At 44.6% G+C, this 18,901-nt stretch overlaps 1 protein-coding gene across 1 annotated transcript in view; it reads left to right on the forward strand.

The window, feature by feature from the left end:
• The window catches only part of CACNA1I (calcium voltage-gated channel subunit alpha1 I), a 917,463-nt gene that overhangs the window by 795,858 nt on the left and 102,704 nt on the right, over nucleotides 1–18,901 (forward strand). Inside the window, exons 25-26 of the mRNA XM_044301221.1 lie at nucleotides 5,674–5,825; nucleotides 8,207–8,316. Coding sequence (XP_044157156.1) covers nucleotides 5,674–5,825; nucleotides 8,207–8,316 — 262 coding nt within the window. The remainder of the gene's footprint in view (nucleotides 1–5,673; nucleotides 5,826–8,206; nucleotides 8,317–18,901) is intronic.

Below are 18,901 nucleotides of genomic sequence, written 5' to 3' on the forward strand. Positions count from 1 at the left end.
TATAAGGGGTTAATAAGTGACGGGGGGGGGGTGTAGTGTAGTGTAGTGTTTGGTGCTACTTTACACAGCTACCTGTGTCCTCTGGTGGTCGATCCTAACAAAAGGGACCACCAGAGGACCAGGTAGCAGGTATATTAGACGCTGTTATCAAAACAGCGTCTAATATACCTGTTAGGGGTTAAAAAATTCGGATCTCCAGCCTGCCAGCGAGCCGCTGGCAGGCTGGAGATCCACTCGCTTACCTTCCGTTCCTGTGAGCGCGCGCGCCTGTGTGCGCGCGTTCACAGGAAATCCCGGCCCTCGCGAGATGACGCGTATATGCGTCGTTCAGCGCAGGGCTGCCGCCTCCGGACCGCACATCTGCGTTAGGCGGTCCGGAGGCGGTTATAGTGATGATGAGGGCCAATAGATACACTGTATTACTGTTGTGCCCCCAGTAGTTATAATGTCCCACTGCCATGTCCCAGTAGTCAAACTGTTCCCCTGCTGTGCCCCCTGTAGTTATAATGTCCCCCTCTTGTTTCCCAGTAGTTTAAATATCCCCCTGTCGAGCTCCCTATTGGTTATAATATCCTCCTGCCATGCCCCCAATAGTTTAAATTTACCCCTGCCAAGTCCCCCATTGATTATAATATTCCCTTGCCATACCCCAAGTAGGTATAATATCCCCCTTGTGTGCCCCCAGTAGCAATATTGCCCCCTGATGTACCCCATGTAGTTATGATGTCCACCTGCCATGTTCCCAGTAGTTATAATGTTCCCCTCTCATGCCCCAATGTCTTCCTGTCGTGTCTGCAGTAGTTAAAGTGGACCCCTTCCATGCCTTCAGTAGTTACAGTGTACTGTCTCCCTCCTTTGCCACCAGTAGTTATAATACCCCCTCTTGTGACCCCAGTAGTTATAGTGTTCCCTGTTTTGCCCCCTGTAGTTATAATATCCCCCTGCCATGCCCCAATAGTTAAACAGTCCCCCTGATGTGCACCAATAGTCATAATGTCCCCCAGATGTGCCCCCTGTATTCACAATGTCCCACTGTCATTCCCCCAGTAGTTATAATGTCCCAATGTTGAGCTCCCAGTAGTTATACTGTCCTACTATTAGTTATAGTGGCCCCTGCTGTGCCTCCCCCAAATATTTATAATGTTCGCATGCTGTGGCCCCACTATTTATAATGTCTCTCTGCTGTGCACCCAGTAGTTATAGCATTGGAACCAAAAGTGACAAAACAAAACACTTACCTGAATGCTGCTCCATGATTCAATCTGGGAAGCAGGCCTCAGGCCTATTCCTGGCTGAGCTGCAATACCAAGCACAGCCACTATCCAATGGACGGCAGAGCTCTTGGTAAGCTGCAAGGAGACTGCGGAGCCCAGTTTAGCACTGCACTTTCTTTAAACAGCTGATCAGCTGGGATCCTGGCTGTCTGATCCCTGACAATACTACTTATCCTGGGGATACGTCATCAATATCAACGGTTTCGGAAAACCCCTTTAATGAAAAAAAATAAAAAATAAAGACTATGTCCACCTTTGCAACTATTTTATTATTGCTCCAATGTATGTTACATGAAAAAACAAAACAACTTTGCAAATAGCCTTGTTTATAAAAGTTTATCATTTTGTGTCTACAGCCCTTATGCCCACCTACAGTTGCAAGAAAAAGTATGTGAACCCTTTGGAATTGTATGGATTTCTGCACAAATTGGTCATAAAATGTGATCTGATCTTAGTCACAACAATAGACAATCACAGTCTGCTTAAACTAATAACACACAAAGAATTAAATGTTACCATGTTTTTATTGAACACCCCATGTAAACATTCACAGTGTAGGTGGAAAAAGTATGTGACCCCTTGGATTTAATAACTGGTTGAACCTCCTTTGGCAGCAATAACTTCAACGAAACTTTTTCTGTAGTTGCAGATCAGATGTGCACAACGGTCAGGAGTAATTCTTGATCATTCCTCTTTACAGAACTGTTTCAGTTCAGCAATATTCTTGGGATGTCTCGTTTGAATCACTTTCTTGAGGTCATGCCACAGCCTCTCAATCGGGTTGAGGTCAGGACTCTGGCTGGGCCACTCTAGAAGGCGTATTTTCTTCTATTTAAGCCATTCTGTTGTTGATTTACTTATATGCTTTGGGTCGTTGTCCTGTTGCAACACCCATCTTCTGTTGAGCTTCAATCTGGTGGACAGATGGCCTTAAATTCTCCAGCAAAATGTCTTGATAAACTTGGGAATTCATTTTTCCTTCGATCATAGCAATCCGTCCAGGCCCTGACGCAGCAAAGCAGCCCAAACTATGATGCCCCCACCACTATACTTCACAGTTGGGATGAGGTTTCGATGTTGGAGTGCTGTGCCTCTTTTTCTCCACACAAGGGGCCAGATTTATCATGACTCTGACAGCTCACTCCACTTTCACATATGGCTAAAGTCAGTTTTAGCCAAGTCAGATTTATGATCGGCCCTTTAAGACTGTAATAAATGTGGTTTGACGGTAGCAGCTTATCCGTCAGTAAGCAGCTTTACAAAAGTCGGACATCTTTATGAAAAAGTCACACGTTTTTATGAAAAAGTCGCATGTTCTATTAAAAAGTCTCATAAGATAAGCATTGTCCTCACTGGAGTGAAATTGCGCATTTTTTTGCGACTTTTTGGGGACTTTTTAAATAGTCCCAATAGTAAATCTGTCTAGAGATTCATTTGCATAAGAAAACACGCCCACTTTCTGAAAACTGGTGAGCATAGTGCAGAGCAGAAAAAGTCACAAATTTGTGCAGTTTTAGCGTTTGCGCATTTTTTTGCGACTTTTTCACTCCATTATTCTGACTTGAGCTAATGATAAATCTGGCCGATAGTGTTGTGTGTTTCTTCCAAACAACTCAACTTTGGTTTCATCCGTCCACAGAATATTTTGCCAGTACTGCTGTGGAACATCCAGGTGCTCTTGTGCAAACTGTAAACGTGCAGCAATGTTTTTTTTGGACAGCATATGCCAGAGACTTTTGTAAGTCTTTAGCTGACACTCTAGGATTCTTCTTCACTTCATTTAGAAGTCTGCGCTGTGCTCTTGCAGTCATCTTTACAGGAAAGCCACTCCTAGGGAGAGTAGCAGCAGTGCTGAACTTTCTCCATTTATAGACAATTTGTCTTACCGAGAACTGATGAACAGCAAGGCTTTTGGAGATACTTTTATAACCCTTTCCAGCTTTATGCTAGTCAACAATTCTTAATCGTAGGTCTTCTGAGAGCTCTTTTGTGCGAGGCATCATTCACATCAGGCAATGCTTCTTGTGAAAAGCAAACCCAGAACTGGTGTATGTTTTTTATAGGGCAGGACAGCTGTAACCAACACCTCCAATCTCATCTCATTGATTGGACTCCAGTTGGCTGACACCTCACTCCAATTAGCTCTTGGAGATGTCATTAGTCTAGGGGTTCACATACTTTTTCCACCTGCACTGTGAATGTTTACATGGTGTGTTCAATAAAAACATGGTAACATTTAATTATTTGTGTGCTATTAGTTTAAGCAGACTGCGATTGTCTATTGTTGTGACTTAGATGAAGATCAGATCACATTTTAGGACCAATTTGTGCAGAAATCAAAATCATTCCAAAGGGTTCACATACTTTTTTTGCAACTGTATGTGTCATTTCGGCTATAGATTACAAACAGTGGTGGAGATTTATCAAACTGGTGTGAAGGACTTTTCATTTTCTAACGGAGCTCTGGGAAATGAAAGGTGGAATTTGATTGGTTGCTATGGGCAACTATGCCAGTTGTCCTTTACACCACTTTTGATAAATCTCCCCCAATATTTTTAATAATGAAAAGTTTTTTTGCTCTTACTTTAGAGGTCTTTGAGCAATTAAAAAAACATGTTGTTAATGTGACCATTCTAATAAGAGTGGATTGGCCAGAGAAATTTCCTGGTGGTCCAATTCACAGGGCACTGCCCAAGCCCACCTCTCTGCTGCTAGCTGGGTACATGAGCTCTCAGCAGTAATTAATGCTGTGAGAATCAGGTACTCTTGTACCCATCCAGCGACCACACATGACCTCCTGAATTCAACTGCTCTGGCCTGCATCTCACCTTCTAAGCCCCCTGATCAATATCTTGATAACATAACTGGAGGAGGAGGACAGAAAACAGCATCTATTGATAGCCACCAAAGAGAGACAGATTTTGGAGCAATATATTGTACTGCACTGTGGTATATGGTCGTGATCGAACGGTATTTGTGTTGCACTGCCTTCTGTCAATTTGGAGCCACTTCTAGTTTTTTTCCAGGGCCACTTTAGGTTCCCAGTCTGCCTCTGCTACTAGAATAAAAAAATAAAAAATTAAGTAATGCAATTAAACATTTGCTTTCCTTATCTTTTCTTGTAGAGTTACATACAGTAAATTATAATGGTCAAGGGTGCACTACTGAAAAAAGCTAAGCATATAAGAATAAGTCATCCAGATATTTTTGAGTTTTTAAGGCTCAAGATTTTGAGGCTCAGTGTTCAAGATGGTCTCAGTAGCAGTATTACATTATTGCATGACTGTCTGGTAGAAAATGTACCCCTTGTGATCCTTTATGTTGTCTTTTCTTTGCATCCCGTGCTGTGAATTCTATGTAATATATTGTCTGTTAATGTTAATCATCTGCACCTACATGGACTACATGGCCACAAATATGCGGATGCTCATTCTAATGTGTGTACCCAGCCAGTTCAGCCACACCTTTGGTTAACATTAAGAATACAGCCATGCAATCTCTATAGACAGAAAAAGTCAGTTTATCAAGCTTTTGAGTAAACTGTGCCTGACTGTTGAATCTGGGTTAGACAGATCCCAGATCACTTGCCCCAAAAGCACAATGCCAAGTGCAAAGTCTGATAGCCGAGTAAGTAGTTTGGAGTTGAGGGGGTGTCTCATTCATGCTTCAGCCTGACAACTGCCATGTGTACAAAGTGAAAGTCTTAAAATGATGGCTTACTAAGTTTGATGTGGAAGAACTTTACTGGTCCACAAAGAGCCCTGACCATAAACTCAAAAATTAGAACCAAACTAAGAACCAAGCCATATAGTCCAATATCTGTGACCAACCTCTGCAATGTTTTTGTGGTTAAAGTACCGTAGTGCTCCAGGATTGATTTAGAATGACAGAAGGATTGTCCTAGAAGGATTGGTCGCCATCACTTGCAGAGATGCCTAAGGGATGAGGATGCAGGGCCTCCCTCACTACACTTCTCTACAATAGATGGTAATGATGTCTTAAGCCTACGATATGCCATCTTGGCTGAGCAGCCTGACAGGAGCATTCAGTAATCTGTAGCATATGCAAGTGCCAGAGCGTAGTGTGAAGTGAGGTCCCGCCTGCTCACCCACCCCCAGGCAGTTCTGCATGTGAAAGCAAAACATTCTGCTCACATTCTAAAACTGGTTGCTTTGGTCATGTTAAATAATTCCCAGAGAACCCCTTCAAGTTCCTGAAAATTCCCACAGACATGTTACAAAATGTTGAAGTTCACAGGGCACATACTATATGAATGTTTCCATATACTTTTGGTCATGGAGCACATCATAGGCCTGCTCTTTAAATAGCCAATTCATTTTCCAGTTTTTTATATCCTGTTTTGTACCTAAAACACGTCTTTCTACTTGTCTTCATACAGAAGCCCAACGTTTGCCATATTATGCCACCTACTGCCCTGCACGTCTCTTAATTCACTCAGCCTGTACAAGCCATTACTTGGATATTTTCATTACTATTATCATTTGCCTTAATGTTGTCACAATGTCATTGGAGCACTACAGTCAACCAAAGGTGAGTTAAACGCTGTAGTTTTTTTTCTTATTTTTGTGTTTATTACAAAACAAATACAAATAAATAAATAAACTCTATCATGTAAAGATGGTTTTGAAGTTTGCTTTGGGAAGGGTTTCCTGGTAATAAACTGATCACAGGCTGTTCCACTGCTAGGACCCTGTAATCTCTGTGAAAACCCACATTTCCCTACAGTGCCATCACAGGAGAAAATAAGCAGTGCATAGTGCCCACTGAAGTCAATTGACTGTCTGTGGAATATGTGGATGTGCTGGGTCCGCTGAAGCTGGATTTGTGACTTTTCAGTATAATTTTATAATCGCAATTATCTTTTTACACCGGCTTTACCAATTCTCCCAAAAAGGGGCATCGTAAGGGTGGGGTGCGGGCGGGTCATCGGTCCTGAGTCATTCATCGTTATTTACGGCAGAGACTAGTGTAAATAATGAATGAAATCTGCCGTAGATTTAATTCTGGTGTTAAAAGAGCTAGAGGAGGTTTGTAAGGGCTTGATGACACCGGTCTTGAATCAGGACCTTCACAAGTCTATTAAAAATCGGACTTGTATTTCTGCAACAGAAATATGATGCTGTCCCTTTTGCCACAAATTTGCTGCCGATGTACACGTTCAACCACCACTCTAGGGATTTAGGGGTCATTATTTCAGAAGACTTAAAGGTAGGCAGACAATGTCATAGAGCAGCAGGAAATGCTAGCAGAATGCTTGGGTGTATAGGGAGAGGCATTACCAGTAGAGAGAGGGAGGCGCTCATGCCGCTCTACAGAGCACTAGTGAGACCTCATTTGGAGTATTGTGCTCAGTACTGGAGACCATATCTCCAGAAGGATATTGATACTTGGAGAGAGTTTAGAGAAGAGCTACTAAACTGGTACATGGATTGCAGGATAAAACTTACCAGGAAAGATTAAAGGACCTTAACATGAATAGCTTGGAAGAAAGATGAGACAGAGGGGATATGATAGAAACTTTTAAATACATAAAGGCAATCAACAAGGTAAAATAGGAGAAAATATTTAAAAGAAGAAAAACTGCCACAAGAGGACATAGTTTTAAATTAGAGGGGCAAAGGTTTAAAAGTAATATCAGGAAGTATTACTTTACTGAGAGAGTAGTGGATGCATGGAATAGCCTTCCTGCAGAAGTGGTAGCTGCAAATACAGTGGGGGAGTTTAAGCATGCATGGGATAGGCATAAGGCCATCCTTCATATAAGATAGGGCCAGGGGCTATCCATAGTATTTAGTATATTGGGCAGACTAGATGGGCCAAATGGTTCTTGTCTGCCGACACATTCTATGTTTCTACACAATGATTAGTCCAGTAGGGCTAATCCTCAGTTTTAGGCCTCTTTCACACAACCGTTTTTTTTTTTCATTTACGGGCCGTTTTTTGCGATCCGTATATGGAACTATTAATTTCAATGGTTCCGCAAAAAAAACGAATGTACTCCGTATGTATTCCGTTTCCGTATTTCCGTTTTTCCGTTCCGTTGAAAGATAGAACATGTCCTATTATTGCAAATAATGCAAATTCAAGTCAATGGGCCCGCAAAAAAATGGAACACATACGGATATGCATCCGTATGTCTTCTGTATCCGTTCTGTTTTTTGTGGAACCATCTATTGAAAATGTTATGCCCAGTCCAATTTTTTCTATGTAATTACTGTATACTGTATATGTGTATATGCCATACGGAAAAATGGATCTGAACAACAGAACAGAAACGAAAACGCAATGGAAACAAAAAACGGAACAACGGATCCATGAAAAACGGACCACAAAACACTGAAAAAGCCATATGGTCGTGTGAAAGAGGCCTTATGCAACTTTTTTCTGTGTTGGATTTATTTCCATATGTGCAGACATTTTCTGTGTCATGTTGCAGAAAGCCCACTTACATGCATGAACTATGGATTGTTGTTGGATTTGACGTGAATTTTGACATAAAATACAGTATGGGTCAAAATCCAAGTCAAAACTGAAACATATGAACATAGCTTTAGGCTAGTTTGACACTAGGATTTTTAGCTCCGGCAGGCTGTTCTGGATCTCGCATTGCCTGATGTTATGCAATGCCCTCTGGCCCCATTGACTTTAATGGAATCCAGAGGAGATCTCGCCACTACCTGGAAGATATGCCACGATTTCCGGGTAGCAGCAGTCTCTCTGCTGGATCCCATTATAGTTCATTGGTTCAACGGACATTGCGGTAACAACCGGCAATGCCGGATCCCGAGAGCTCCAGCAGGCTTTTCTATGCCGGAACAGCCTACCGGAGCTAATAACGTGGATATGATATGAATGGAGCTCTAGAAATTGTCTATTATGTTGTTACTTTGATTTTTTTTTTTTTTATGCAGTCACTAGAAATTGCCCTGAAGTACTGCAACTACATGTTTACTACAGTATTTGTACTTGAAGCTATTCTGAAGTTGGTGGCCTTTGGATTTAGACGTTTTTTCAAGGACAGGTAAGTGATCACAAATAGTTTTTTCATGGTTATGTGGACATATGTACTGGCCTGTAATACGCTTTTATGGAAGCATAAAGAATAAAAGAGGAGAGCATCGTAGGCAGGACCGTAAGTGAAAAACAGCCTATAACTCTATATGTAGGAGCCTCACCCACTGCTGCCCACTCCCCTCCAGTTAGTGTAGGTCCGGAATAAGGAGAGTAGTAGAACAATACAGGGTGGCTAGCAGCGCTGCTGAGATCAAAATTCTTAAAATCGTATGGAAATTCTTTATTGGTGTCTGAAACAGCGCATTACGGGATAGTACCAATAAGATACAATACACAATGCGTAATAACTTCATAAATTAATTTTAACTGTAAAAAAACATTTCCCGGACTTGGGTTCAGGATCAGGAAATGTCTTTTAACAGTACAAATTAATTTATGAAGTTATTACCTCATCAGAGTCAATACATGCTAATACTGTACGGAGCTCCGGCATTAATACATTTCAATGGAAATTAATGCCGGATGCTGCATTCCGGCAAGTTTTCCGTATTGTTGGCCGGAGAAAATACCATAAAAGTGACTGAACTGAAGACATCCTGATGCATATTGAACGGATTGCTTTCCATTCAGAATGCATTAGGATAAAACGTAAATGTTTTTGTTCCAGTATTGAGCCCCTAGGACAGAACTCAATACCGGAAAACGTAAACGCTAGTGTGAAAGTACCCTTAGAAAGTGCAGAGATTTCAATGCATAATGCAGTGGAGGCTCATGACCACAGCTGTTCCCGGTGGCACAGACCCACCATCTTCTGCCAGAGTGTCCAGCTGCTGAAGTTGCTCTGTCCCTCCACATAGGCTGCTGTCTGCTTCTTGCCAGCATCCCCCCTCTGCCTGTAGGGCTCATGCTCCCTCTGGCTCTTAAAGGACCAGTGCATGTGCACCCTAATCCACACAAGTCAATCTAGATACCATCATTAAGCACTGAGTGTGTGAAATGCGTGTGTGGGGGCCTTTTTATGAATTCTGTATGTCTTTTTTAATAAATGCTTGTATGTTTTAGAAGATGGATTCCTCTTTTTCCTCATTATACCTTGGGGTGCTTAAGGCATCTTCCCCTATGGTAGGGTACCTGTGCAATAGGTTGTCTAGCTTGCTATTTCCCTGCATAGGTTTACTATAGTTCTGTCACCCATGTACCGACTTCTGCTTGTTTTCCGGTTTTGACCTAGCCTGCCCTGACCTCTGTCTGATTTGAGCTGCCCGCCTTGCTCTTGGACTGTTTATTGGATTATACAGCACTCAATGTAATCAGTGTGAGGAAAATAAAGACGTAGCTAACCTTCGAAAGTAGTAGCTGGCAGTCACATTTTGTCAAATTTGATTTGCCAAATGGTACAATATTTACCATTGACAATAGATGATGAACACAGCTCACCTACTCCCCATCCCTGCACATTGACTTCTGCACGAGTCACAAAGCATGCCCACAATGATCTCCCATATTTCTGACTGAAGTTTTTTATGTCTAATAAGTGGTTGCTGTAACTCAAATCTCTGAAGTGCAGCGTGGAACTCCCATAATCACGAACAGAAAATGAACTAAACTATAAAGCAGTTTAGAAATGAAAGAGAATCATCTCGGTATCTGGTCGTAATTAGTATGAGCAACAGTTTTATATGATAGATTCCCTTTAAGCAAAGAATGAAGTCTTGTATTTTACCTTACATGGTTGGATATTGAAAGGTAAAGAAATGAGCAACTGGTAAAGCAGATAATTTTATAAGATGTCATCAGAAAAATCGTTATGTAGCTGGCTGATATTAGTGACGTGCTAATGTCAGCAGAACATAACCATATGACTTGTATCTCCATGCTTGCCACCGTTCGAGCTAAATAAAGACTTTTATAATATGCTAATTAGCCTTTAGGTGCTAGTGGGGCGTTGCTGCAGCACCTAGAGGCTCCGCCCTATCACCGTTTGGCACACCCTTGTAAAGGTGATTGACATCCTCGGTCTCCTCCATGCCTGCGCCGTCCATTTTAGTATTAGGCGCAGGCGCAGTGAGTGAAGGATGGCAGCAGACGAGCATTCTTCACTCACTACGCCTGCGCCTAATACTAAAATGGACGGCTCAGGCGCGGGATTTGAGGGGCATGGAGGAGACCAAGGATGTCAATCACCTTTACAAGGGCGTGCCAAATGGTCAGAGACGGAGCCTCTAGGTGCTGCAGCAATGCCCCCTAGCACCTAGGGGCTAGATTTAGCTTTTTTTTTAAATACATTATTTAGCGTGAACAGTGGCAGGCAGGGAGATATAAGTCCTACGGTTATGTTCTGCTGACATTAGCATGTCGCTAATGTTGGCCAGCTACATAACGATTTTTCTGATGACAGAAACCCTTTAAGATGATAGGATGGTGTGCATCCTTTAACTCACCACAAACAGCTTTTTCAGTCCTTCTACAGTGACATAGATCACAGCTGATAAGTTGAGTTTAGATTTAGAGCAATGATTTGCAGAAAAACATGTTTTTAAGCCCATTTAACATAATAATTGAAGTTAAAGGGGTTTTTCTATCTCAGACAATAGGGGCATATCTCTAGGATATGCCCCTATTGTCTGATAGGAGCAGGTCCCACCTCTGGGATCCGCACCTATCTCGTAAACATAGCCAAAAACAAAGCAGGCAAAGTGGTGGCTGGCAGTACCAGGTCCGGCCACCACCAAGCGTTCCTATTGGCCCACTGAAAATAGCTGTGCAGCGCACTTGGTTATTTTTGAAATCCCCACAGAAATGAATGGGAGCACACCACGCTTGCGCGGCCACTACTTCCATTCACTTCTATGGGGCTGACAGAAATAGCTGAGCCAGTGCTTGGCTATTTTCAGCAGCCCCAGAAAATGAATGGAGGGCAGCCGAGCATGTGTGGTGCGCCCTCCCTCACTTTGCAGGCTGCGTTTACGAGATAGGGACTGGTCCCGCACCTATCAGACAATAGGGGCATATCGTAGCAATATGCCCCCCTTATCTGAGATGACACAATCCCTTTACGTCTTAATATTCCTATTTATTTGCCTTATTGTGTTACATTAAATAAGTTATTTCCGACTCCAGAAAGTGTTTTTGACTTCTTTGTGGATCAATATTTGACACGGCACTGAACTTCAGGTATTTTGTATTGAAACGATCTACTGCACTGTGTCGACAGATACAAAGCCCTGTTGGAGAGCATTAGTGCATTTCATGTCTACTGCTTTTATCGGAAGATAACACTTTTCTATTTGGAAAATGATGCCTTTGTGACCTCTAGAGGTTTTCCTTCCACTTTTATTGTTTTATAACTCTGAAACATAAATTGCTCATATTATCTTTTACTGCAAACTTAGACTTCTTGATAGGAAATTTTTCTCACGTCTCAAATATTCACTATGGCTTAAAGAGGTTGTTCCCATGAAAAATATTCTACAATTTTGAAACCAGCACCTGGATCTGAATACTTTTGTAATTCCATGTAATTAAAAATTTAGCCTAGTCACTGAGTTACAAAAAAAATAAAAAATCTATCTGTACAGCACCACCTGCAGTTTTATTTCTTTTCTTATTTCTTTGTCCTGCTGACTGAGAAGGCTGCACATGCTCAGATTCATTCTTCAACTTTCTCCTGAGCTGTGATAGGGAGACCTGAGAGAAGAACAGACACTCGCCTTGAGCTGTCAGCTTGATATAAATCTAGCAGAGCAATGAATGGGGAGATCCCTGGATCCATGTGAGGTACCGGGCTGGTTCTAGCTTTGCTAGAAAGAGGGTATCATGTGCTATATGATGTCTGATTATTTATGAGATAACCCCTTTAAAGAGAACCTGTCAACAGGATTTTGTGTATAGAGCTGAGGACATGGGTTGCTAGATCGCCGCTAGCACATCCGCAATACCCAGTCCCCATAGCTCTGTGTGCTTTTATTGTGTAAAAAAAAACAACGATTTGATACATATGCAAATTATCCTGAGATGAGTCCTGTCCCTGAGATGAGTCCAGCGTGAAAGAGCCCAGTAACACCTTGCATCCTCAGAATCTCCTCCTTGCTCCCCAACGTCAGAAGGCTAGAGCGCCGTAATGTCGCGATGCGCGAGCTAGCGCATGCGCAGTGTTATCATAGTGTCCCTTCCCTGTGCTGGTGCAATGAGCAGGACACTGGTACTATGGCCAATGATGCAGTGGGCCAGGATAGGTGTATATAAGTTTATAGTTTGTTTGTGACGCCAATTGCAGCTTGCGCAGGTACTATAGCAGGGCCCTTTAAGATGTTATAACTCACGTACCAGGTAAGGAATGCCAGAGGGGGATAATGTCTCTGTGTAGTAGATATGTGTCAACGGTGTCTCCTACCTTGGTACGGCTGGACTCCTGGATCCTGGCTCACTTGCAATAAAATGAGTGTTGTTAATAGGAGTAACTGAGGAACTTTGGTAGCAGTAAATGAGATCCAGACTTGAAATATAATCCAACTTGTCTGTACTGAATGGCAGCTTTAAGTCCATAAAAGTTACAGCAATAGTCTTTGGTCCCAGCAGGTATAGGCAATGTATGGCAGGGATCAATATCTCTTCTGCAGCTATACTATGTGCCTGGGGAATCTTGCAGGTATTTATATTCTGCTCTTTCTGTCTTCTGCTTGTTATGGGCCTGACTAGCTGAGGAGGAATTTGGCTTCTCCTGGACTCTGGATATGTACTCACAGCTTGGCTCACAGGGGAAGCTTCTTCCTGGAGGCTGGAGGTGGCTGCTTTTCTTGTCCACAGTTGAGGCTGCAGGGCTCGGACTGGGAAGAGTGATCTTTGGCCTCAGCCGAGGCAAGATCCTGTCTGGGGATCCCTGTTTCTGGGAGCTCCTACTAACACAGCCTACCCCAAGCGGGGGTAGCTGGTACACTAACTTAACTTCCTTCTCCTCCCCATGAGACAGGACATGGGACCAGCCCACTTCTGCTCACAGAGGAGGGGGGCTAAAACTGGAATGAACTATTTCAGTCTAGCAATACTAAACTGGCTATATACCTGATCACACATTGCTGCCACCTGCTGGTGTACAGGGAAATTACAGCATGATATATGAAACAGGCCTAGAAATACATAAAATTACATTAATGACAATATACTTATATAGACGGACAGTAAAATTACACTTTATATGTTGTAGAGGGGATAAAGAGTTTAGTAACATACTTCGGGATGTTACACTGGCATCAGCCTCAGGGAAGGAACTGCGTGTGCTCTAGCTCGCGCATCGCGAGATTATGGCGCTCTAGCTTTCTGACGTCGGGGAGCAAGGAGAAGATTCTGAGGATGCGGGGCGATGCGGGGCTCCTTCACGCTGGACTCATCTCAGGGACAGGACTCATCTCAGGTTAATTTGCATATGTATCAAATCGTTTTTTTTTCACAATAAAGGCACACAGAGCTATGGGGACTGGATATTGCGGATGTGCTAGCGGCCATCTAGCAACCCATGGTCTCAGCTCTATACACAAAATCCCAGTGACAGGTTCCCTTTAAGGCCTCATGCACACAACTGTATTTTACATCCGTGTGCAATATGAATTTTTTCCGATAGCACACTGACCAGTTCATTTCTATGGAGCCATGCACACATCTATTTTTGGCAGATTCACATGGCCACCCCTACAGTAGTAGTGTCGTCCAGTAGTAGTAGTAACAGAAATATTAGTAGTATTATGACTAGGGATGAGCGAACTCGAACTGTATAGTTCGGGTTCGTACCGAATTTTGGGGTGTCCGTGATTAGGCAGATTAACTCCTCCAAAGGACTTGATTATTGATCGATCTGCAGCTGTGGGTCATTGAGCTGCTGATACTCAATTGCTCACTGTTTTTAGGCTGCCCAGACCGTTTGTCAGTCACTTTTTTCTGGGGTGATCGGCGGCCATTTTGTGTCTTGAAGTGCGCCAGCACAAGCTGCGACCAAGTGCATTTAACCCTCAATGGTGTGGTTGTTTTTTGGCTAAAGCCTACATCAGGGTGAAGCTGTCACACCAAGTGCATTTAACCAGCAATAGTCTGTTTATTTTTTGGCCATATACTACATCAGGGGCAAGCTGCGCCTGTCACCAAGTGCATTTAACCCTCAATGGTGTGGTTGCTTTTTGGCTAAAGCCTACATCATGGTGAAGCTGTCACACCAAGTGCATTTAACCAGCAATAGTCTGTTTATTTTTTGGCCATATACTACATCAGGGGCAAGCTGCGCCTGTCACCAAGTGCATTTAACCCTCAATGGTGTGGTTGTTTTTTGGCTAAAGCCTACATCAGGGTGAAGCTGTCACACCAAGTGCATTTAACCAGCAATAGTCTGTTTATTTTTTGGCCATATACTACATCAGGGGCAAGCTGCGCCCGTCACCAAGTGCATTTAACCCTCAGTAGTGTGGTTGATCAAGCTGTCACACCAAGTGCATTTAACCAGCAATAGTCTGTTCATTTTTTGGCCATATACTACATCAGGGGCAAGCTGCGCCTGTCACCAAGTGCATTTAACCCTCAGTAGTGTGGTTGGTCAAGCTGTCACACCAAGTGCATTTAACCAGCAATAGTGTGGTTATTTTTTGGCCATATCCCAGTCTAATTCTGTCAGTAAATCTATACCTGTCACCCAGCGCCTAAATACTAGGCCTCAAATTTATATCCCGCTAAATCTGTCGTTACCGCTGTACTGTTCTGGCTGGGCAAGTTATTCAGTGTCCGTCAAAGCACATTTTTTGTTCTGGGTTGAAATACAATTCCCAATTTAGCAATTTCCTAATTTAGTGGTTTCTGCTGTATCAGAGCTATTTGAAATCTATCCCTAAAAGGGTATATAATATTCAAGGTGCACATAGGGTCATTCAGAATAACTTCACACACACGCTACTGTGCATTTCCAAGTCTAATTCCGTCAGTAAATCTATACCTGTCACCCAGCGCCTAAATACTAGGCCTCAAATTTATATCCCGCTAAATCTGTCGTTACTGCTGTACTGTTCTGGCTGGGCAAGTTATTTAGTGTCCGTCAAAGCACATTTTTTGTTCTGGGTTGAAATACAATTCCCAATTTAGCAATTTCCTAATTTAGTGGTTTCTGCTGTATCAGAGCTATTTGAAATCTATCCCTAAAAGGGTATATAATATTCAAGGTGCACATAGGGTCATTCAGAATAACTTCACACACACGCTACTGTGCATTTCCAAGTCTAATTCTGTCAGTAAATCTATACCTGTCACCCAGCGCCTAAATACTAGGCCTCAAATTTATATCCCGCTAAATCTGTCGTTACTGGTGTACTGTTCTGGCTGGGCAAGTTATTTAGTGTCCGTCAAAGCACATTTTTTGTTCTGGGTTGAAATACAATTCCCAATTTAGCAATTTCCTAATTTAGTGGTTTCTGCTGTATCAGGCCTACTTTAAATACATCCCTAAAAGGGTATATAATATTCAAGGTGCACATAGGGTCATTCAGAATAACTTCACACACACGCTACTGTGCATTTCCAAGTCTAATTCTGTCAGTAAATCTATACCTGTCACCCAGCGCCTAAATACTAGGCCTCAAATTTATATTCAGCTGAATTTGAATACAATACATTGGGACAAATAATATTTTTGTTGTTGTGGTGAACGATAACAATGAGGAAAACATTTAGTAAGGGACGCGGACGTGGACATGGTCGTGGTGGTGTTAGTGGACCCTCTGGTGCTGGGAGAGGACGTGGCCGTTCTGCACATCCACACGTCCTAGTGTACCAACTACATCAGGTCCCAGTAGCCGCCAGAATTTACAGCAATATATGGTGGGGCCCAATGCCGTTCTAAGGATGGTAAGGCCTGAGCAGGTACAGGCATTAGTCAATTGGGTGCCCGACAGTGGATCCAGCACGTTCACATCATCTCCCACCCAGTCTTCTGCAGAAAGCGCACAGATGGCTCCTGAAAACCAACCCCATCAGTCTGTCACATCACCCCCATGCATATCAGGGAAACTGTCTGAGCCTCAAGTTATGCAGCAGTCTCTTATGCTGTTTGAAGACTCTGCTGGCAGGGTTTCCCAAGGGCATCCACCTAGCCCTTCCCCAGCGGTGGAAGACATAGACTGCACTGACGCACAACCACTTATGTTTCCTGATGATGAGGACATGGGAATACCACCTCAGCATGTCTCTGATGATGACGAAACACAGGTGCCAACTGCTGCGTCTTTCTGCAGTGTGCAGACTGAACAGGAGGTCAGGGATCAAGACTGGGTGGAAGACGATGCAGGGGACGATGAGGTCCTAGACCCCACATGGAATGAAGGTCGTGCCACTGACTTTCACAGTTCGGAGGAAGAGGCTGTGGTGAGACCGAGCCAACAGCGTAGCAAAAAAGGGAGCAGTGGGCAAAAGCAGAACACCCGCCGCCAAGAGACTCCGCCTGCTACTGACCGCCGCCATCTTGGACCGAGCACCCCAAAGGCAGCTTCAAGGAGTTCCCTGGCATGGCACTTCTTCAAACAATGTGCTGACGACAAGACCCGAGTGGTTTGCACGCTGTGCCATCAGAGCCTGAAGCGAGGCATTAACGTTCTGAACCTTAGCACAACCTGCATGACCAGGCACCTGCATGCAAAGCATGAACTGCAGTGGAGTAAACACCTTAAAAACAAGGAAGTCACTCAGGCTCCCCCTGCTACCTCTTCTGCTGCTGCTGCCTCGGCCTCTTCTTCTGCTGCCGCCTCGGCCTCTTCCTCCGCCTCTGGAGGAACGTTGGCACCTGCCGCCCAGCAAACAGGGGATGTACCACCAACACCACCACCACCTCCGTCACCAAGCGTCTCAACCATGTCACACGGCAGCGTTCAGCTCTCCATCTCACAAACATTTGAGAGAAAGCGTAAATTCCCACCTAGCCACCCTCGATCCCTGGCCCTGAATGCCAGCATTTCTAAACTACTGGCCTATGAAATGCTGTCATTTAGGCTGGTGGACACAGACAGCTTCAAACAGCTCATGTCACTTGCTGTCCCACAGTATGTTGTTCCCAGCCGCCACTACTTCTCCAAGAGAGCCGTGCCTTCCCTGCACAACCAAGTATCCGATAAAATCAAGTGTGCACTGCGCAACGCCATGTGTAGCAAGGTCCACCTAACCACAGATACGTGGACCAGTAAGCACGGCCAGGGACGCTATATCTCCCTAACTGCACACTGGGTAAATGTAGTGGCAGCTGGGCCCCAGGCGGAGAGCTGTTTGGCGCACGTCCTTCCGCCGCCAAGGATCGCAGGGCAACATTCTTTGCCTCCTGTTGCCACCTCCTCCTTCTCGGCTTCCTCCTCCTCTTCTTCCACCTGCTCATCCAGTCAGCCACACACCTTCACCACCAACTTCAGCACAGCCCGGGGTAAACGTCAGCAGGCCAATCTGAAACTCATATGTTTGGGGGACAGGCCCCACACCGCACAGGAGTTGTGGCGGGGTATAGAACAACAGACCGACGAGTGGTTGCTGCCGGTGAGCCTCAAGCCCGGCCTGGTGGTGTGCGATAATGGGCGAAATCTCGTTGCAGCTCTGGGACTAGCCGGTTTGACGCACATCCCTTGCCTGGCACATGTGCTGAATTTGGTGGTGCAGAAGTTCATTCACAACTACCCCGACATGTCAGAGCTGCTGCATAAAGTGCGGGCCGTCTGTTCGCGCTTCCGGCGTTCACATCCTGCCGCTGCTTGCCTGTCTGCGCTACAGCGTAACTTCGGCCTTCCCGCTCACCGCCTCATATGCGACGTGCCCACCAGGTGGAACTCCACCTTGCACATGCTGGACAGACTGAGCGAGCAGCAGCAGGCCATAGTGGAGTTTCAGCTGCAGCACGCACGGGTCAGTCGCACTGCGGAACAGCACCACTTCACCACCAATGACTGGGCCTCCCTGCGAGACCTGTGTGCCCTGTTGCGCTGTTTCGAGTACTCCACCAACATGGCCAGTGGCGATGACGCCGTTATCAGCGTTACAATACCACTTCTATGTCTCCTTGAGAAAACACTTAGGGCGATGATGGAAGAGGAGGTGGCCCAGGAGGAGGAGGAGGAGGAGGAGGAAGAGGGGTCATTTTTAGCACTTTCAGGCCAGTCTCTTCAAAGTGACTCAGAGGGAGGTTTTTTGCAACAGCAGAGGCCAGGTACAAATGTGGCCAGCCAGGGCCCACTACTGGAGGACGAGGATGAGGAGGAGGTGGAGGAGGATGAGGATGAAGCATGGTCACAGCGGGGTGGCACCCAACGCAGCTCGGGCTCATCACTGGTGCGTGGCTGGGGGGAAAGGCAGGACGATGACGATACGCCTCCCACAGAGGACAGCTTGTCCTTACCCCTGGGCAGCCTGGCACACATGAGCGACTACATGCTGCAGTGCCTGCGCAACGACAGCAGAGTTGCCCACATTTTAACGTGTGCGGACTACTGGGTTGCCACCCTGCTGGATCCACGCTACAAAGACAATGTGCCCACCTTACTTCCTGCACTGGAGCGTGATAGGAAGATGCGCGAGTACAAGCGCACGTTGGT

Source organism: Bufo gargarizans, chromosome 7 (genome assembly GCF_014858855.1).
Source record: "Bufo gargarizans isolate SCDJY-AF-19 chromosome 7, ASM1485885v1, whole genome shotgun sequence".
Taxonomy (NCBI): domain Eukaryota; kingdom Metazoa; phylum Chordata; class Amphibia; order Anura; family Bufonidae; genus Bufo; species Bufo gargarizans.